Source organism: Rhyacophila brunnea, unplaced genomic scaffold (genome assembly GCF_057557595.1).
Source record: "Rhyacophila brunnea isolate RB1 unplaced genomic scaffold, BYU_Rbru_1.0 scaffold_11, whole genome shotgun sequence".
Classification (NCBI taxonomy): Eukaryota; Metazoa; Arthropoda; class Insecta; order Trichoptera; family Rhyacophilidae; genus Rhyacophila; species Rhyacophila brunnea.
In genome coordinates this window covers 26,081,141-26,103,349 of record NW_028232763.1, presented here as the reverse complement: position 1 = coordinate 26,103,349, position 22,209 = coordinate 26,081,141, and the positions used below count along the sequence as shown (strand labels likewise).

General features: G+C 33.1%; 1 protein-coding gene across 1 annotated transcript in view; it reads right to left on the bottom strand.

The window, feature by feature from the left end:
- Positions 1-1,103: 1,103 nt before the first annotated feature.
- The window catches only part of LOC147078529 (uncharacterized), a 280,531-nt gene continuing 259,425 nt past the window's right edge, over positions 1,104-22,209 (bottom strand). Inside the window, exons 5-8 of the mRNA XM_085960208.1 lie at positions 7,641-7,768; positions 5,160-5,510; positions 2,444-2,798; positions 1,104-1,663 (exon numbers count right to left, since the gene is read on the bottom strand). Coding sequence (XP_085816334.1) covers positions 1,104-1,663; positions 2,444-2,798; positions 5,160-5,510; positions 7,641-7,768 — 1,394 coding nt within the window. The remainder of the gene's footprint in view (positions 1,664-2,443; positions 2,799-5,159; positions 5,511-7,640; positions 7,769-22,209) is intronic.

Below are 22,209 nucleotides of genomic sequence, written 5' to 3'. Positions count from 1 at the left end.
ATTATTAGTATAAAAAAAAACAAAAACCATTTGGTTAAGCAAATTAACCATAGACTATTATTTTTTTCTGAGGATGACAGATTTTATTATTTTCCTGTATTTATTTGTAATATTATTTTCAATTTGAAGTTTTACAGATTGTCAACTCGTTATATGTGTGAAAAATAGTTTAGAAGTAAGCAATTCAAATTTTAAAACAATGATAAAGTATTTTTATTTTCTTCGAATTATAAAGGGTGCAAAACTTTGTCGATTTGATAACAGTTAAAATTAAACACAGTCCTTAAATTGAGAAAGTTTTGTATTAGGTATAAAAAGCTGTCGCATACGTAAAATAAATTAACATTGTTAATTAGAACAATACTGAAAATAAATTTTAGATATTAGTTAAAAGTTATCTCCATAGATGGCGAGAACAAGGCGAAGTGTTGAGTCGTTCACGCCATTCATGGATTCAAAGTTAATACGATATGTAAATACACAGATACAACAATACAGTCAAGGGTAAAGAAAACTTTGGAAAATTTTATAACTTACAGTAAATATAGGAACTATAGTCCGTGGAAGACTGGGTTAGTAAAGTAGGGGTGGAAACGTACCGACCGGGATCAATTTTATTTTTATTTAGAATCGGAAAGAAAAGTTCACATACACAATACTGAACACTATGGGAAATCCAGTCATCGATATTTCTTTGGACAGACAAAATACTGGAATACGATAAACTTTTATTTATTCTACAATCATTTATTTGAGATTTTCACATTTGAAACTATTTTTACGGCTACCATTATGTTATATATACACGACACTGTTTTCTTTGCGAATCGCACACACGGTTCATCGTCAACAATTAATGTTCATTAATTCACTAAGATTCTCGTCATCGTCTTATGCTAATAATTATCCAATGTAATTAATGTCTTAATAATATATTATGATACAAAAACGAACCCGCGTTCGGGATGGGTTTTTTAGTTTTTTCACAACGGTCGGATTGCACGGATATAAGTTTCACATGAGCAAAGAGCGCTGCTGGACGCTCACTAGTCCATGAACCGGTTGTCGGAGGCGAGGAGGACGGAGAAATCCCAGTCGTGCCGTCATTCTTGCTTCATGTTGGCGAGGGGCGCGGGGGCGTAGTGTCCGGGAGCGGCCACCAGGGCAAGGGGTCCTCCGGCGAACGAGTTCGCCAGGGCCGCGGCGAACATCGCTCCGTTCCCGTTGGTCATGGAGTTTGGACTTCCCATGGAAGAAGTTGGCGGATTTATCCGTTTCTCCTTTTGTCTCCGATTGCAAAACCAGACTCTGACTACCTCCTTCTCCATGCAGAGGCTATCCGCCAGCGAGGAGATTTCTTCCGACGTCGGCTTGGGATTCATGAGAAAGGCTTTCTCCAGCGCCACTCTTACGCTTGTCTCGATCGATGTTCGCTTCTTGCGGCGGCGGCCGATGGCTTCGGGTGTCGTCAACGGATTGCTCAGCGAACTCGGATTGTTGAGGGTGTTGTCGGCGTCTTCCAGCCATTTTTGAAGGAGTGGCTTCAGCTTGCACATGTTTTTGAAACTAAGATTCAGCGCTTCGAATCGCGATATCGTCGTTTGCGAAAAGTCATTTCCGTAAAGTTTTCCCATCGCCAGGCCGACGTCTCCTTGAGTGAATCCTGGAAAGAAAACCATACATTATTTAATTTATTCAGCGTAACTCAGTAATGTTAAATAAATACTGATGACAGATCTCGTTAAAAAAAATTAACATTAGGTTCTCACTTCTCACATCCATAGTAAAAAACTTCTCATTTCTGTCCAATTTGATATCTATCATGATCTTAATAGTTTCTCAATGAAGCAGGTGCCAAGGCGGTCGCTTCCAGAAATTAGTGTAAAAACTCATGATTTCAAATAATCCTCCAGAACCGGTTATTCTAACATATCACTTAACACCAAAATCAATAAAAAAGTGATAAATATGATATGTCGTTAATTATCCTGGGAAGTTAACTGTCTGGCGTGATTTTTTTAATATGGCCGGTCATGACCGCGTTAACAGTGTCGTCGTTGAATAGCACTGTTAACACGCCTTACTTGATTCTAAATGAATCCGATTAGAATCTCCAACTAGATAAAAAAGTGTCGATTTTAATCGGATACATTTGGAATCAAATAAGACTCAGTGTGTTAAAAATAATTATTGTAGATAATCGCCATGTTTATGGAATTGCTCCAAGTGATATCCATGTTATTTTGGAGCGATAAAAATAACGGAAACGTGTTAACTATTTAGTGTTAACTGGCAACTATTGCTATATTTTTAATACCCATTTAGGGTTATTGCGTAAGGGATTTTTCGTAAGGGGGCTTCTTACCACTCACCCAAGATCGTTGCAGCCTGATTGATATATTATGGTAAAAGTGTGCTCAATATATTAATGACAATATCTCACCTAGCTTTATTCTCCTCTGCTTAAACGTCTTGGCAAATTGCTCCAGCTCTTCTAGGTCTGTCGTTTCTTCGGGCGACGGTTCGAGGACTCTCGTGGGCGGGTTTTTGTGATGATGCGGTGTGAGGCCGCCGGAGCTCGGCGTCGAGGGCGTGAGAATTCCCGCCGGAAGGCCTCCTCCGATGTTCGGTGGGGTCGTCTGCAGGTGGTGGTGATGTGAAGTGTGGTGCGAGGGGTTGGAGGCGTGGATGGTGTGACCCGGGCTGGGAGAGTGCGGTGGAGGCTGTGTCTGCTGATGATGATGCTGCTGCTGTAATTGCTGGAGTTGTTGCGCCGCTTGAGCGACTGCTTGTTGGACCTATAACAAAGTTTATGCCAATAAGACTTTGGTTTATGTTTATGGAAACATGCCTACCAAATTATTTGTATTACGAGATGATTACGAGCCCTTGCTGTAACACACGTTTCCAGAATGCTTTTAGTATGGTTGAACATTTTATAATTATTATTCTGTGTTGGCAGTACTAAATAAATACCAATATAACGTTAACACTTTTGATTTGGTTTACGATTTTAGGCGAGCTAAATCATCATTGTACACATTTAGTTTATTTTAGGATTGCAACACTAATGTGACTAATGCAAGATTTTTTTTATCTTAGTGCGGCTCTCGCAAATGCGTGAAGTTTATCACAAAAGGACCTGCAAAATAATTGACATGCAGCTAATTTAATCTTAGTAACTTCATCAGCTTCTATCAAAGTCTATCTCCATAGAATATGTTTTCCATAGAAATCTCTTCATAGAAATTTCTTCTTTTGTTTGACATTGTTTTATATCACGGTTATAATCCTTTGTTTTTACTTATATTTTTAATATTAATTTAAAATAAGTTACAGACCACGATGGCCGAGCGGCTAATACGTCGGATTATAATGTCGTGGGTCCCAGGTTCGAATCCTGGGTCTGGCAAATCCACATATTGTTTTTCAATGTGTGTTTGGAGTCACAATATGTCAATATGTGTCTATTAGGTTGAGCAAGTAGCTAACATCCATTTCTCGTAAAAAAAATTTTTTACCACTCCGTGGAGGCCCATATTATGATCTTCTTAGAATCGTACATGTTCAAAAAAAAAGTTGATATTGTTCCTTGTTTACAAGTCAGCGTGTTTGCCAAAAGCATAGGTAATATTGATTACAAGAAAATCGTATTCTTATCTCTTAAAACATATTATAAGTTGATCTTCATAATATTATATTTATGTAGATTAAATGTAAATTTCACACTGAACCATTCATTGTATATTACTAACTAATAATTTTGCACATCCCATGCATATATCAGTATCTTTAAAATCATTAGAAAGTCAAAAACTAAACACTGAAACTAACTAACAATCAATACCAGAAAGGGATAACATATAGGTCTCTATGCTAGAATATTAATAAAATTAGACAGATAAGACAAGAGTTATATGTTAAATTAATGGAGAATAAAGTATTTCTAACATTCTAACAACAAGAAAAGACAAGATTATAGCAAGCTTATTTTTGCAGTCGTGTTAACTGTTGAGCTGAACGTAGCACGTTCGCGCGCATACGTCATAATGTTCTAGTAACATTGCGTAAATGCTCGCGTAGGTGCTTTGCTTGGAATTATAACTTTATTAACACGCATGCAGGAATAAACCTCCATGCAGGACACCGAAATAATGCGTGTTAGGTCGAACCTGCACAGAATGTGTTATTCCTCGTCCGGCATGGTTTTGCCGAGAATAACTTTGCGCCAGTAAACCCTGTTGAATTTCAATTGTTTTTGATTTGTCGGTCATTGTTTTAAAAAATAAAAAAGGATATAAAAAATAATTGTCAACGACACTGGAATAGATGACAGTTTCGCTTTTAGCAATAGCGTCGTAATTAGGTACATTAAACATTGGGCGCCAAAAGTAATAGAATATTATTTATTATATAATATTATTGTTATGTTAGTGTGAAGTGAATGATAAAATTACTTCAAATTCGCAAAGCTCTTGATGAAATAGTTGTGACATGTCTAGGTACTGATTATAAAATGTAGAAATAGAAGAAAAATATTGTACCGAATGCGAAATTAACAGCGGTGATTTTCTTTGACGTAGATGACGCAATCGATTTGTCAGAAAATTTTAAATATTGTTCAAACCAGTCGTACAATTTATTAAATTAAATCTTTAAAATATGCGTATTTCTTAGAAATCAAAATATATAAAATATTACCCATGACATGATAAATTCCTGCAACTAACATTAAATGGCCCATAACATAACCATTCAAACAGATACGTACTACTTACTTGTTAAAGACTATGAGTAGTTATGTTGATAGTTGGTTTTTATGGTTTTTTTTAATTTTTTATCATGTGACCCTTAAAATCAGCTAGTGCTTCAAGCCTGCACGTCCCTAAACCCATCACTGCTGCTTAGGTATATATAATACAGCATAATATGTATTACTTGTCAACCTGGTCAAAATTATGTTGGTTGATGTTATTGGAAATATTGAATACGGCATTAAATTTTTACTTTAGGTATGTTGTTATACTACATACCATTATATAATTATATTGGTAGCCATGATATTGATCAAGAATGCGTGTATATATTTAGATAAAAAATGCTATACTAAAAATGAAAAATCTATTAGGTATTACGAAAAAAACTACGAATGTAATTACCTGATTTTGGAGGAAAAATTGTGGCTGCGCTCCCTGCGGCGATTGCAGCATAGCGAGCCCTTGCAGTTGCGCACGAAGGCCGGCCTGATGCTGCAGAGCTCTCTGGAGCGCCTGGATCTCCGGCGCCGTCAGTGAGGACAGTCCCGGCATTCCCGATATCTGGTTTTGGAGGAACATATTCTGCTGGCCCTGCTGCGACATTAGCGACATCTGCCCCGCTTGGAGGGCGGCCAGGGCTGCTTGAACGGAGGCGGCGGCGCTTCCCGCTCCGGACCTGGGAGATCCCCCACCGCCGCCTCCGGGAGATCCCCCGTCCAATCCGCTACTATTTCTTTGGGAAACGTCCGTTACCTGATGAAAATAAGAAAAATATAATAAAGCTTGTAGGTATTATTTTACACAATGTTATCCAAAGGAAAAAATGTTAAAAAAAATATCAATGCGCACCAATAAGTAAAATCGTATAGAAAAGAATATTATTTAAAAGTGATTAATTTTAGAGGTAAAAGTTTTCTTTATTTCATTGTAGCTCTGGCAAATAAAACGTATATGTCACTATGTGTAAATTTTGCTACAGATGACTTGCAACCAATTTAATTGTTAGTCTTAGCGACCCCTTTTCAACTTCACTTTTATATGTTTCTGCTCTCTCTTATCTTAATAAAAAACGGGTTTCATCAAAATATTTAAGAAAACCTGAGTGTTTTCTGCGTATAATCTTTTTGATTCATTGCATTCTGGACTGGGTGAAGCGATTTTCTTAATAGTAATTATAATATGCTGTAGATATTTCGTGCCCATATAAATATGAAGGTATCAACATTTTATACTATTTTTATTAACTACTTTATTTAAACATTACAATATTGCAATATAGTGAAAGGTTTTTCCAATGCAACGGAACTAAGAAAAATATTTTTATATTCTGTTTATTATGGGGTCGGCGAGATCATATGTTATGTCAAAGTAACACATGTTCTCCCAAAAGAATTTAAAACACTTTATATAAATCCGGTCTCACCCTCCCGCATGTTGAATTCTGGTGGGAAAAGAATAACCGACAGCATTCTAGAGGGGCATAACACAACTCCAAGATATGTATGAATTCTATTTCGGAGGGAAAAAAGACTGATGTATCGCAAATAGGTTTTTATGCCGTTGTAACTAAGGCTTCGATCGGGGAAAAATGAAAATAAACACAATGTTTTGAGGGAAGAATGATCTTGTGGAGTCAATTCGTATTATAGAGTGTAAAACATGGAATATCATCGAAGGAGGGCAACATTTCCCGTAAAAAAAATGTTTATGGTAAGTGAGTGCTTTCTTTATTTCGGGGTTCTAAATTTAAAATATTATACATCGGGGGGCAGAAACAATCCATTTTACATTATATTATGGTTACTCGATCAACAAAACAAAATACGAAAAGGTTTAAAAATGGTGTATATATATTATTATTAATATAAAATTAATACTTACACTTAATAAGTACATTTATTTAGTGTTTATTTATCGATTGAAATTTTTTAAAGTAGGTAGGTAGGTAGGTAGATTTAAAAAAATATATTCATCTACTTTATTTTCATAGATACATATTTTAAAAAACAAAAGAGTTATCTTCTAGTCGGAAATCACACCCAATCAATATAATAATTAATCAGAAAACGATCGCTCCCATATTAAAGGTAACACCACTACCTGTCCAACACAGAGTACCTATATACCTATTTGTAGCTGTGTGCTCAATATTAGATTCGCTTGGATTTAAATAGTGATTGAAAATAAACACAACGTGATAGTTTTATCTAATCACCGGGATTCGATTTGCAATGCGCTAATTTTTGTTTTTATTGTAGTATACTTTAACAGCCATCGTTCGAAGATAATAATATTCTTTAATTGAATTTACAATAAAGCTCCCCCCAAAAGTGCATATGCCCGCCTTTTGGGATTTGGAGGAAGTGGTTTCTGTTAAAGTATTCAATAAAGGAAATCAAAATGAAATGTGAATAAACAGCCAATAAAACTGGTCGGGAGATACTTCAAATATCCTGCGGGCAGGATTTCAAATGAACAACCGATCAAATAAGGCGGGGAAATATTTTGAATGATGTCGTTCATATTATTAACAAGTGTTGCCACATTATATTTTTTCAGATCATTGGAGAAAATAAGCATGAATTATTTAATAATTCATGCATATTTACCTACCTATTTAATACCCTATATATAGGCATTACCTATCAATTGCAGTCAAAGGAGATATGTTTGTTTTAATAATATTCAACAATAAATCATCAAAATTCTAATGGATTTAAGTTTTATACTTCTGAAAAGTTTTTGCGACTCAGATTCAGCCCTTAAACAGGCATTTTCAGGCATTTTCCATGAGTATCCTCAGTTGATAGTAGTAATTAAACACATTTTTATCTGCAGTAGGAATAGTCATAACATAGTTATTGAAAATATATTTTTTCTTACCAGGTTTAAGGCGCCCCCTCGTTCGGAGTCTAAGGAATTGTCATCGTGCGCCCCCAAGCGGTGAAGCGCCGCTAGCCTATCACTGCTACCACTTTGTTCATCTCCGCTATCACCACCAGTTTCGCCATCTAAAACAATAAATAAGTACATATTATTATTAATTTAATGCATTTTAACTCATTACACTGGTTGCTTTGAAAAATAGTAACATACATACTATGTAGTGATTGGCATGAGACAATAGGTACATATCTGAAGATGTAATAGAAAACAATGTCGAGTGTATTTTTTTATTTTGTATTTTAAAATATTCAAAAAATACAGTTTAGACTATAAACACAAAAATATTATTTGCATAGGTAACGTGTATATTAAAACATAGGCGTATAGCCTTGATTAAAAAGCACACAATTATTTGAAAAATATGTGTATTTTATTCTTAACCATAAACAAGTTTTTGTGTACAGACCTACGAACTTATCTGAATAATGGGATGGGGGAGCCACTGTCGAAAACTACGCAATCAAGACTCGTAACTGGACAAAATCTGACATTCGAATGACATTTTCAAAATAGCGTCCTATGGTAGGTCGTAGTTCCATTTTTGGCCATTCTAAAGATAAGTTTGTAGGTCTGTATGTAATAATTATATTACTTACTATCTTTTTGAATTTTGAATACTTACAACTGAAATATAAGATCTTTATAATCTTTATATTTAAATTGCTTGTATAATCTTTATGGTGATATGCGGCGGATATCGTCTATAGTAAAAAATAAAAATTATAATCTCAATCCCATTTTGGCGCGCGTGTATCGAACGAAATTTCCGCCATGCCTTTGTGCCCAGTGGAAAGGGGTTACCCGTTTATCGCGCATTAGCAGCCAATGAAGCAACCCCTTTTTTCACCCCCGCCCTACACAATACAATCAACCCTTCCATCGGGGTGGGTTATGATCACAGCGGAGACATTTTCATTTCATTTTGTCTCTTGTAACTATGTCATAATATTTAATCTAGGAACGTTTTAATTACAACCGGCCTTAGTTTGATAAATTGCATTGAAACTATAATTCGAAATTATAAATTTGGAAATACTTGGGTACACGAATATTAAAACTATATTTTCTTAAAATTGCTTGGATAATAATGATAATATCAAATTGAATTTGAAAGATACGTATTGGAATATTGATAATATTATGCAAATTGCCATGTTCTTATTTCAAATAAAAAACGTGCATCCTAATGATGTGATCGAATCATTAACCCCTTTCTGATGTTGCCTGCAATAAAAAATCGAGAATCAGTTCCGTCCCCTGCCGCTGGATGGCCGTCCACCATCACAAGACCGATAATCACAACAAAAATTACATAATAATATTATATATTTTCTCGGCGGATTTTTATAACGCGATTATATACGGCTTACATTATTATGCACAGCACCCGGTGTTACCCCTTGCAGCAGATATCTCCAACCAATGGTTGACGAAACAATACAAAATTATGTACAAACTGAATACTCGTAACAAATAACGTTATTTAAATTATTAAACTCGGCAATATTGCTACTTTATTGTAATACTATTAGAACCGTGTAATTGTATCTACCAATATGAGGCGAAGATTCGGAAAGTAGGTACTACCTGATTTACATTTAAATAATAATTAAAATCCAAGAATTTGTCAAAACTTTTAACATAATTGGTCCAAATAGCGTGACATTACGTATATTCCAAAATATATGTTTAAATTACACTGCCAAAAATTAACCACACCTATAAATACTAAATAGTACTGCAATGGTAACAAACATTGTAGGTATGACATTATTCATCAAAGAACCGCAACTCAGGGATTTACTAACGATACACTACGGCGAAATAAGAAAGATTCATACATCTAGAAATATCATATCAAACACAAAAAAACGGAAAATTACTGATTTTGTATTTGTTACGTTTTAGGCCGTTTGTCCACGGTGCAATTAGAACATCGAAAATCCGTGATTTGAGATGAATGCCCGATGTGATAGCCTTAATATATTATATTATGTACGCAGCTTGTTGACATAAATATGTAACTTGGATGACGGACGCTGTGGGGACAAGCGGCATAAAATATAATTAATGTGAAGACTGCGACATCGGACCGTCATCTCAGATCACGGATTTCGGATGTTCAGATCGGACCGTCGGCAAACAGCCTTAGTCTAACATGTATGTATCCTTATTTAATACGATATTACTTCACGAGGAATAGGTAATATTAGTAAATAATATATACTACTATGTATTTCAATTACTAAATTGATTGCCATTTCAATCGTATAAATTATTTAATGTTGCAAGTATTTGAGTTAATCTTTGTCTATAAATAACTTTATTGAATTAAAACATGTGAACGAGATGAGAGAAGCATAATAATGGTTTTCAACCCCTTCATTTTCATAATAATATTGTGTTTCCATTTTCCCTATTCACCAAGTCGATCATGTGTGCCAGTTTTATGTTCGTCCGTGGATAATTGTTTTTTGTTGACTTTTTAATATGGACAATCCTCGTTGATTTTTCTATGGGTATCGCTTTCCCCGTTTGCTGATACGTAAAATCTTTTTATCATTTTTTCCGTGACACGAGACTCCTGTCAAAATTGCGTTTAAATGATGATTTATTGGCGATTATTATCTTTGTAATTGATTTCAGTGTTATTTTTTTGTGTAGATTGGGCAGTGATATATTTTTACTGTACCTACTTACCATTATATATAACTGTAATGCTAATTAATCCTTGTTTCCAATATATTATGTGCTAACGTGATGTAATTCATGTATACTAAAAGTTGTTTAGATACTCTTGTAGGTAGGTATACGTCAAAATATTGTAAAATTATTTGTATAAATCGTGTTTCGATTACCTATACATGAGATTACACCATGTAAACATCATCATCACAAGACTGGACTAATTTTCTGCTGAAAGAAGGTCTCTCCAAGCTAGTCTCTCCCCTCTCGGTCCTGTGCTTTGGATTGCCACGACCAATCAGTGGCCTCTAGACCTTTCTGATATTTACAAAAAATGGGCAATTATCATTTGAATATGTATTGTAATACTGATATTGTAGACATATTTAACGTCCAGAAGTAATATTTTAAGTATAATATGCATAGTTAGTTATGTTATGGTTTCGGCTTAGAGATCATCAATAGTAACGGGAGCTGTCGATGGAAACAGGCGAGATTAATCAAAGAAACATTTGAAATGATTGATTGTTGATTTTGCGTCATAAATCTTTCCACCCTAAGTGGTTATTTAATCAAATGGGAAACGGAAGGGTTGGGTTTTGAATCCCGGCGGAGTGTGCCAGCGATTTACACCACGCGACGAGCTTTTACTTTTTGCTTACCTGTGACGCGGTACAACACAAAAAGCTTTTGGCACGAGCATTCCTCGGTATAAAATAACCCAAGAGAGTCGAAATAGGTTTTAAAATTTCATAGTATGAACCCCATATTTTGCTCATTGATGCAATGATTATAATTTACAATAATATCATACCGTTACAAAAAGTTTACATTATAATTTCTATCATTTAGTTGCAGCTTAAAATTGTAACTACGTAAAATTAAGATTTCCTCATGACAATGGCGCAAACGTTACATTGATTGGTCCGAGAATGGGAGGTATAAAACCACCAGTATAAGTTCTATAAATTCATTAAATCGTTATCATTAAATCATAAATTCGTTAAATATCATTCAATACTAATTGTTTATACAGTGATGAGCTTAGTTCTAAATTCGAACATCAGATGATTTATTGTGGTATATATATAATAGTAGTTGCACTAAGTAGTAGCAAAATTATATCAAATAACGCTATGTACGGCAGTAGGTACAATAAGTTAAATGTGTTTTGTGATTGACGACAAAATCACATCGACTAGTTGCAGCTAAGACGAGTTTATATGTACGAATGGGCTTACAGCCACATTAATTAAACAAGCGTTGGTAATTACTTAAAAATATTGGACTTCTTTATTGAGAAAAGACATTACATAATTGACTGACTGATTATGATTATAAATGACAACTATAATAAATTTACAGGTTAGTAAGTACAATTATTTGCATGTTAATAAAAACCCGCAGCATTAACCCCTCAGTAAAAACCACAACCACTTGTTACTCAAATAATTAACCTCTGATACAATCATAATACCTGCATTTAACTTTGACAAAAAAGCTTACACACTTTTTACCTGCGTCAAATGAGCCTCTTTGAATAATAACCATATCACAAACAATTTTATTATGCGTTATAAACACATTAAAATACTCCACACCCCATTTTATTTAAATAACTCTCATTTCAATAGGTATTTGTAATATATAATACCGGCCGTAATATTCAACCCTTTTAAAATTCAAAGTACCTATCTACATGGTATCACCTCAAGCGACGTTTTTTTTATTCACAAGATAAAGGATATGTTTGAAAACGGTACAACACGCGACAAGGGTGCATACAATAATCTGATACATTGGGTGCATAATATGAGGTGTGTTATTAGAATAGTAAAAAACGTAAACCCCTATGAAAAAAGTCAAAGCAGTGCCACGTGCCATGATTTACCTGTAATGAATATGTAGGTATTCGAAAAGGGTTACGGCCCATTACAATAATGTGATACTTATCTATTCGTGTCTTATAAGGTAATAAGCGAACAGTTTTGATATACTATTCTACCCCACGTCTAAAAAAGGGTTTGTTAATTTTTATCGAGATATTTACTTGTTGATATGTTAATACACGAACGATTAAAAATAGTTCACAGTCACAATAGAAATTCAGTGTTACTATGTAATATTTTTAAAACTTCATTGTAATATAATATACTTAATACATTTTTAAATAAAAAAAAACTATTGAATTCAACTAAATGGACGTTGTAAACTAATAATTGTATTTTATTATAATTGTGTATGCTCAAATATTGAAGAATTAAATGTATAATAAACCAAGTAGTTTTGAGAGCTTGCAGTAGTTGGCAGTGATCGTCGAAGGTAAGGAGTCGAAATTTGTCAGAAATATATCCATCCCCCATTGATCAAAGAAACGTCGCTATTGATCTAAATAAACAGAGCATTACCATTTTATCGGCTTGTATACCTGTATCGCGTACTCTTGTCAAACTAGTTATCCATTGGTTGCTTTTGTGGTCATTCCGCGTTATGACCAACATGTACATTTCCATACCATGTTCGTTTACACTGACTATTTACATGTGTATATACGAAAAAATATCAAAATTATTGTTCCACCATCTACCTATAATAATTATTTAGGAATATGCTTTATGTGAAATAACAGAAAAGCTAGTCTGGCCATTCTGTAAAGTTGGTACCTAATCTCATCATTCCAAAATAATAAATAATTAATGAAGTCATCCAAAATGGCTACAATGTCTTCTTAAACCATTCAATAAATCTTTTTTAAGGTTTGCAAAATGTTCACGCATTAATGACATTTTTTTAGTGTAAAATACGAATGAACACTATTTTCATTTCGTTTGTTCATCTGTCGTCATAAAAAAATAATGTTTTTGAAATTGGAACTGCACAGAAGATCCGCGAGATTTTTAGGCTTCAAAATTTGGAAAATGTAAAATTATATATAAAACTATAAGATGCTATTAGATATAAATTGCAGGATGTGTTGAAACCTGTCCACTTATCATTACTTTAAATACAATAATGTTCAATTTGATTTCCCAATTCACTCAATTATTATGCATTACTGCAAGTATTGCATAAGACAATATTATTTTTACGATATTTAGCGTAAAACGCGAGTCAAAATTTTCCCATCGGCGTCTTCAATCGAGAGTCGTGATCCAAAATCCCACCAGTCATCGGCGGATAAGTTTTTATAGAAAAAAACAGTGTTAAAAAAGTGCGAGAGGTAGTAACAAATAAATTAGTCGAAAATAATGTAATGTCATTCCATATACGCGCGAAGGTGCTAATGACTTTCCCACAGAACGAGAAATAATAAGGCGCGGTGGACTCCGCCCCAATAGAGTGATGACTGAAGACATCGTCTACAGAAACTAAAATGACCTAATCATCAACACGATTGAGACTACAATCTCTTGTGCTATTTGGCGAACTCCAGAAAATGGCTTCTTAAGCCGGCTCTCACATCAAAACTAGTCTCGCCTAAAACGTGTCGAATACGTCAATGTGACGTCATCGTTATTCTCAAAACACACGTTGCCAAACGGAGCTCGGCAGATTGGTCAAATGCGACTGTTTCGTTTGAAAAAAACATCTGCTGTTGCAATCGATAAGTTGCATCCTTCTCGGACTCCGAATCGAAGTACATACAAACACATACGAATTGGTCATTCCAAATCAAATATCTATACATTTCGATGGCTACGTGTGACTGTCGCTAGGTAGATGTGCACGGTCTTCACAAGCAACACTGGATCTCAGTTCTCGGAAGTATTATCGCTGTGCGGCACACGAGACGAATTTTGATGTGAGAGTCGGCTAATATATTTAAAAAATGAGAAATATTTGTTAGGTTAGGACGGTTCGGTCATTCGATGATTATTATTAGACCCATGCTCTGGATTAAAAATACACACTGAAAAACAAAAAAATATATAGATTTGTCAGACACGGAATTAAAACCCGTGACCAATGCTAAACTCTCGTGAGTCTTTTCCGAAAAAAAATCAAAAAAATATCGGTTTTTGACGTCCCTAGTTTCGATATTTCCATATGCGTCTCGTATGCATAAACATAATATCAATTACATATACTACTGATTTATTTTAAAATTATTTATGGGTAGTATGTACGTAATAAACTACATTTCGAATGCATATACTATATTGCCTAATTTGCAAAGATAACTGACAAAATTTAATGATAGGTATTTGGTGAAAGTATGCGTGTAGAAACGTGAAAGCCAGTCGCCGTGGATGAAGGTTTTGAAGCCGGATTCGGTTTGATATTTTATGATGGCCATACATTAAACGCACAAAGCCGAGTATCCTCAAATATTACCAATATTGAATGTGCGTTTCGTTTACGTGACAAACTTTAGTTAACAAATTATGATACAGACGTAATTATTGCTAATTAACATATTTACTTGAGATTTAAGCCTTGTTACAGCCTCACATAGAAGGCAACCCACTTTTTATTATTGCTGTCTTCCCTGGTTGGTACTAATTATTATTTATTGTTAACATATTAATATACTGACTGCGTACATATTTGTTACAACATTAATAAATGATTTTAGATAATTTTAAATCGCTCATCTTTCGAAGTTTATGTTTGAATAAAAATAATCGTAAGTAGTTATTTGAGAACATCCTCTTTCGTTAATCATACATCATATTGGCGCCAGGACTGGATTAAATTTAATTTTGGATGAACAAAAAAACACCTGTCTACCTGTACAAAAATGTAATCTATGTAAGGTCGAATGAAAACTTTTAATTAAATTAGTGCTATGTTTTGAATAATTTAATTCCATATATATGATTGATATGACGCAAAAAAATATTAATACATAGTAACCAATATTATATGATAATACAAGGCCGAAAAAAAAGTATAGTTATACCAACATAAATCGTCCGTTGTTTAGCTCATCAGCTTAAAAATAATGAATGATATGCCAAATATTACCATGTACTTGTACGTGTAGCATCCTCACTCAGTGGTCAATTCATACTCGTATATCTATAACATGCTTTAAAAAAAAGATAATTTGCATTATACCTCTATTAAACAGCATACAACTGCATAATATATCTACGTTCCTCAATTATGATATAACCCATAACGGTTTACTTTTATTGTACAAAGAAGAAATTAATAAACTATTTTCGAGAAAGATAATATTTACTAAATCCGACTCTGACTTAAAATATTTTGTCTAAAATAAGACACTTAAAATAAATATAAAATATAATATTATTATACGCTATTATCGAATGATTCTAACCAAATTACTACGGTAGTTTTTCGTAAACCTGAAAAAAAACTAAAAATGAAAGTTGCTTTACTCAATAAAAAAAGTTTACTTAACATTGATTAGGCATAAAAAGAACATGGTTTTGTGAGTGCTGTATAAGTCCAAAAAGTGGAAATTTAAAATTATTACATCTCCACTTCAATAAATTACTAATTTTGTGGTTTATTAATTAATATCCAAAGAATTTATTTATGATTAATGTATTTTTAATACTCATTATTTAAATTTATGATCTATGCTGTCGGCTTCTTTTTCGTAGAATTAACTCATGCATTTTTACTACAAAAAATAATAATTAGATATGTATCCACGTACATAAATTATGAACGACTGTTATGAGAATTTTTATGAAAACACTATTTGAAAGAAGAGTCAAATATTATTAAGTATAACATAATATGTTAGACATAATCAGGCGCACACTATAACGATGAACAGCTGGCCAGCAGCTCTAACATCACTAGTGGGATACTCACCTACCAGTCACAACGACACGTTTCACGTAAATCCTAGTATCCTAATTATTGGGTGTTCGTTTGTGTCATCCGCGCAGCACTATCAAGTCTTTTAGACATGCCGCATGGCGATATAAAAGTTTAAATAACGTGTGATTTTTTCATTCCTGCGGGTCTATTCTATACAAAAGGCTGCTTTCGTCCGCTAAAACCGCTAACTAGGGTATGTTTGTATCAAATTATTAACACGTATTGTAACAATTATAATTAGCCGGTATTAATTGTTGCAATAAATGATATATTTTAACGGCATGTCCCCTGCCTGTGCTAAAATTTAGAGCATGAGCTATATAGAGAGCGAGAGAGAGACAGTTTCGACTGATTAACTGATTACAATACAATTACAATTATAATATTTCAATATAAAATGTATGTAACAAATACTAACACATTATCACGTTAGCACGTTAGTGGTCGATAGTCGCCTTTTGTATAGAATAGACCCGCTGGGGTGGGAAAAGGGGGAACAAACAATATTTTAATGGAAGACCGCTACAAAATTATCCATAATTTTACTTAAAAAGTAAGTAGGTACCTACCATAAATGATGCTCTCTAAGATGGAGTCAGAAAATGTATAAACGCATCGTCAAGTTCATAGTATAGACTTTCAATCAGCCCTAAAATGGCGCAATATAGAATTTAAAGAGACATTTTTTAAGAAGATAGGATTTTAATAATATTAAGATTAGATACAAGTTTATTTTAAATAAATCTCTTCAACATAATTTATAAATGTATTAATAATTACATGTTTGATACTCAAAAGAAATAGTTCATATCGTATACATTAAAATCAGATATTTAAATTACATTGTAGAACCATCGACCGCATTTTTGTTAGTGAAAAAATTCCCCCTATATTGAAAATCGCAAGCAAGTAGGTATCAAAATAGTGTTCCGCTTGGATACAGGTTGATGCAGGCAAGGCTCGCACGCGCTCTGAATTTATAATAACTTCAAATTTCCTTACTGTCAAATTCTGCTTGATTGATATACCTTCGGATGTTGTGTTTAAATTTATTTTTCCATTACAGTGGTACGCTTGGTTTACTTCCAACTATAGAAAAATACAGAAGGACTCTTAAATAAATCGACAGTTTTCAATCATGTTTAATTTATTTTATCATTGCTTGGTGTTTGCCTCAGAAAATTTGACTGTTATGAAAGGAGACATACAGAAAATATAAACATTTAAATTTAGAATACGAAGCGAGTTTCGAGCCTCATGGACAGACAAGTAGTTTGAGAACTAAACGCAGCAGTTTTTCCTGAGCTTTCCTACGCCGCAATCTCCAATTTGTTAATGATTATATTATGTCAAAGGTCGGAAAAGATGAGAAATAGGTTTCTCCAGATAGACAGATGAAATCAAGAGTATAACATGTTTTCTACCAATAAGACTTGCGCGATGCTGAATAAAGAGGTGAAGTTAAGTCGTGTAAACTCACTTTAGTCATAATAATCATCGTAAAAACCATCAAGAATACCGTTAAGTTGGATACATTTGTGGTAAACGATAGATATTTTAGTATTTTCAACTGTCAATTGATGGTTTTAACGTTAAGCTATTTTTGAATAATATAAACAATTAATCATTTATTGCAATACATACATATAAACAAAATTAAATTGGACATTCATTAATAAAATTGTGTTATTTTAATTAAACAATTTCTGTAAGTGATTGCCTAATTTTTTTGGTGGGTTTTGGAATTTATAGATTATTACACATTGTGTGAAATTAATTATACAGAATTTGTTAACTCTGTATTTTTAATTACATTTTGACCATATGTGTTATTATCGGTTTTTGAAAACCGACACCAATTCATTTTTATCGTATATTATACGGATATTAGACAAAGTGAAAATTTGAAAACGGAAAACCTATATTAGGTATTATTAACTTCTATAAGTATAGTTACCCTAAGTATAGTTACACACCCGCGGCTTAAGCGTTGGACTATAACGCCGTGGGTCCCAGGTTCGAATCCTGTGTCTGGCAAGTACACATATTATTTTTCAATTTGTGTGTGTCAGGGTATGGACCTAATAGGTTGAGCAAGTGGCTGACATCCATTTCTCGTAAAAACAAAATCCGTTAATACAAACCTCTACTCTGTGGAGGCCCATATGATCCTATTAGGATTGGTCATGGTCGGAAAAAAGTATAGTAGCATTATGTATATTATATTTATGTCACTATCGTGTATACAATAGTGATCCGACGGTTTCTATATTAACTAGATATTGTTTTTCGAGTAGGTACCATTTCCCTATGCCAATACAAATTATTTGCAAGGAAATCGAAAATAGTGATTTTTCGAAACTTACCCAACAAAAAAAAAACTCGAAGCGGTCAGTCATTCAGTCAGTCGGTGAGTTTAAGGGCGGTCAATGTTGTCAAAAAAGGCAGGAAAATACAGAAGGGAACTTTCATAATATCGACAATAAGTGAGCTATAAACCTGACAGAAATCGTACATTATTTAATGTGTGGATTTCAAAATAATATAGAAGCGATTTTATAACGCACAGTAATTTTATTTTGTTGACTGATGTTTTTGAATAATGACAACATTGTAACTAAATTAAATAGTGATAAAAAGGGACCAAGTGCTGTATAGTAGTCGAAAATGATAGATTATACTGATTAAAGGCATATATGTAAGCTAAATTTAAAAATAAATAGAAGGAAAGTTGCATATTATGTCATTATGATGTCATCGTCTTAGGAATCAACATTTACATGTAATGATCACGTAAAATATATAAATATGTACCTACTATAAAAGAGTAAGCAATAGATTAAAGTCTTATTTTGTACATTGGTTTGATGTCCATAATTGTACCACTTTTTCAATTATTTTTAGCCAATCATGCATTTAATATTTATTCGTGATTTTTTCATTTTGATATTCATTCATTTTGAATACTTCACGAAGAGTGTAATTATTCATCACTTTCTGTCGGGGTCACTATTCGTAGTTGTGTGGTATTTTAGTTAGGTATCATGTCCAACTGCTTAGTTTAATTTTATATGGATGAATACATATACCTAACTGTTATATTAGATAATATTTGTGTAGTTATGTATGTGAATATAGCATTTAATATGTTTACGCCATTCTCGGATAAACACAGTATGCGTGGAACGATTATTCAATTGAGAGAATATTTGTTAACGCTTGATTCAAAGGATTGATATCGACTAATCATTATATCTAATACAATGTAATATGATAAGTTTGAGTGACGACTGTTTAATTATCATCTAAAATCGTTAGTTATATTTTATGGTGATAGATGTTAGAGACATGTAAATTAAGAATAAACACTTTATTATGTAAGTATGTTTAAATTATATTCTGTTAAATTTTTCACTGGAGTTTTCAATTGACTCGACTTTTTGTGTGTTGTATTTGCTATGATACTCGTAGTATAATATTTTATTATCTCAACGTACATATTATTTTCCAATTCAAAAAATGGAAAATACCAATATAATATGATATTAAATAAAATAAAGTTTGTATTTTGTAGATTGAGTTTTCTCCAAATTGACACAGTTCAACTGTTGTGGGTTTGAATTTTCAGTCGTAGTTGAGGTATTGCGAATCGCGCATGTTTAATGCAGCCGGAAAACGCGTCTTGAATAAAAATGAACTTTGGTGGACTGCCGGACATCGGAAATTCGGCGAAAAAAAAACATAATGCAGATGATAGTATTTCATCAAGCTTAATCATAAATTTTCATTGATAAGCATCTCATCAAATTGATGAAATGCGTTATACAAATACATACATTATACTAAGTAGATATTGGTAAAAAAATAGTATATTTCGCTCGGAATCTTCATATAAATATATTATAATCGACGGATATTTTTAAAGCGAAGAATGGTAGTTTGCCATTCGCCCAGTCCATTGTATATTACACATTGAAAATAAAAGCATTTTTTGTACCTAGCCCCGTGAATGAACCATTGAACCACGGTTTCAGTGATGGCTGTTTTAGTAACCAGACAACTACTGACGGTGCAATACCACTGTAATGGATTATTTAGATGAATGATCACGCAACATGGTAAATAAAATTAGGTATGTAACTGAATATCCATAAAACAGAATATTAATAGAAGGTCAGAAAGCATTCAATTTTATTTTATTCCATACCTATCCCAACTTCCACCATGGTTGTCAAAGAGCAGTGTCTAGGATCGTCGTATCGAAATAAAAAGGTATAGATATATATACCCACTAGTATAAGTTGTCCGATAAGTGAGGGCGCCACACGCTAACATTTGACATATTTATCATTCAATACTTTTTTATAATGAGATGAGCTTAGTTCTAAATTCGAACACCGGACGATTTATCATGGTATCGGTATCATATCGAAAGAAAAATACCGTTAATATGTTGTAATGCAAAAAGTTTTATTGTATCATTTTGTTATAATTTGAATAGTTGTGTAATCTCTCTGGTCACGTATCACTATATTTATTGGCTAATGTGTGTTTACTGGTAATGTATATTTTTGTATATACCCAACGGAACATTTTTCTGAAGTTACAAAAAGATACAAGGAAATATATTGCGAATTTCCATACAGTCTATATTATGTATGGGCTGTGTATGGTAAACTTGGTGCGGCTAGTAAACCGAACGGTCAGTCGAGCTGAGATTTTCATATTTTGTGAAAATCTGAATAACGGCGTGTGCTTTGAATGCCAAATCGTCTCAATAAAAATGTTACTCCCGCCGATGGATGACCGGTGCACACACGCCCAACGAAATTTCTGCAACTAATATTTTATTTTTCAGATTTCCATTTTTCGTCAGTTAATTACATCATAATAACTTTCAAAAACTTCAAGAACAAGACCTTTTAGAAAGTCCTATTTTTTTTTAGTTTGATTGGGATTAAAACACACATCTTTAAATCACCATCTGAGGCTTTTAACTAATTGAACGCGAGTGTTAGTTTATGTGGACGTTGTTTTATATAGTTTTAAAATAGTATATACTCGTACTGCCTAATTCCTAATTCGGTGTACTTATTTCAATTTTCCATGTGCGATTTTTTTTTATTTACGCATCTTATTACTTACTTAAACTATTTTTTACAACGTTTTTATTAGCTGGTATTCTTGTTTGTCCGGTGGTTGTTTATACAGTACAAATATTGAAATCGATTTTTAACTAACTTCCCGACTAGCTAGACATTTGAAACTTTTAGAATATATCAGAACACGACGACAATGCATTCTTTTGATACTTTTAGCCATCTTTCAGCAGAATTGAATTCATTTTCTGTAATTAATTCTGTTTTGTATGGAAAGTTATTTCAGAAAAATCCGTAAAAAGTAAAAGACTATTATTGGTTGCTAAGAGGGTGGTCCTAGCAACAAAATTATCAATATATACGTGCGTTATTGTAGAAATCAAAATGAAATGTCAAAATGACATTTCAGTATTCTATATTTGTTTGTTTTTTATTTAATTCATATAAGTACAAGTTTGAGCATAATAATTCAACAGAAAATTTAAAAACGTTATTTTTATCTTGTAATTATTAAAATATATATTAACACTCGTTTTCGTTGTCTTGTATCACGCTGTGAACGCATTGAATTTTCAATGTTTTCTGTTTTGTTTCATGTTCAATAAAATAAATAATTTTGAATTTTGAATAATACTGCAGATCCAAATTTCTTTATTGCAAATAATCAATATCTATGCTGTATGCAGTATTTAAAATTAAAAAAAAAACTAATTAAAAAATCACACTAATGACCATACTAACATGATTTCGTTGATTATAGTTTGTCTTGATAAGAAAGGTTGGGCTGTTTTAGGGATACAAATAATGATGAAAAGAGGATGTCAAGACCAACTGCATCAACACGAGCTGGTTGTTAACTATTCAATAAATCAGTATACTTTTATAATTCTTAATTTTAATATAATAATACATTGACCATT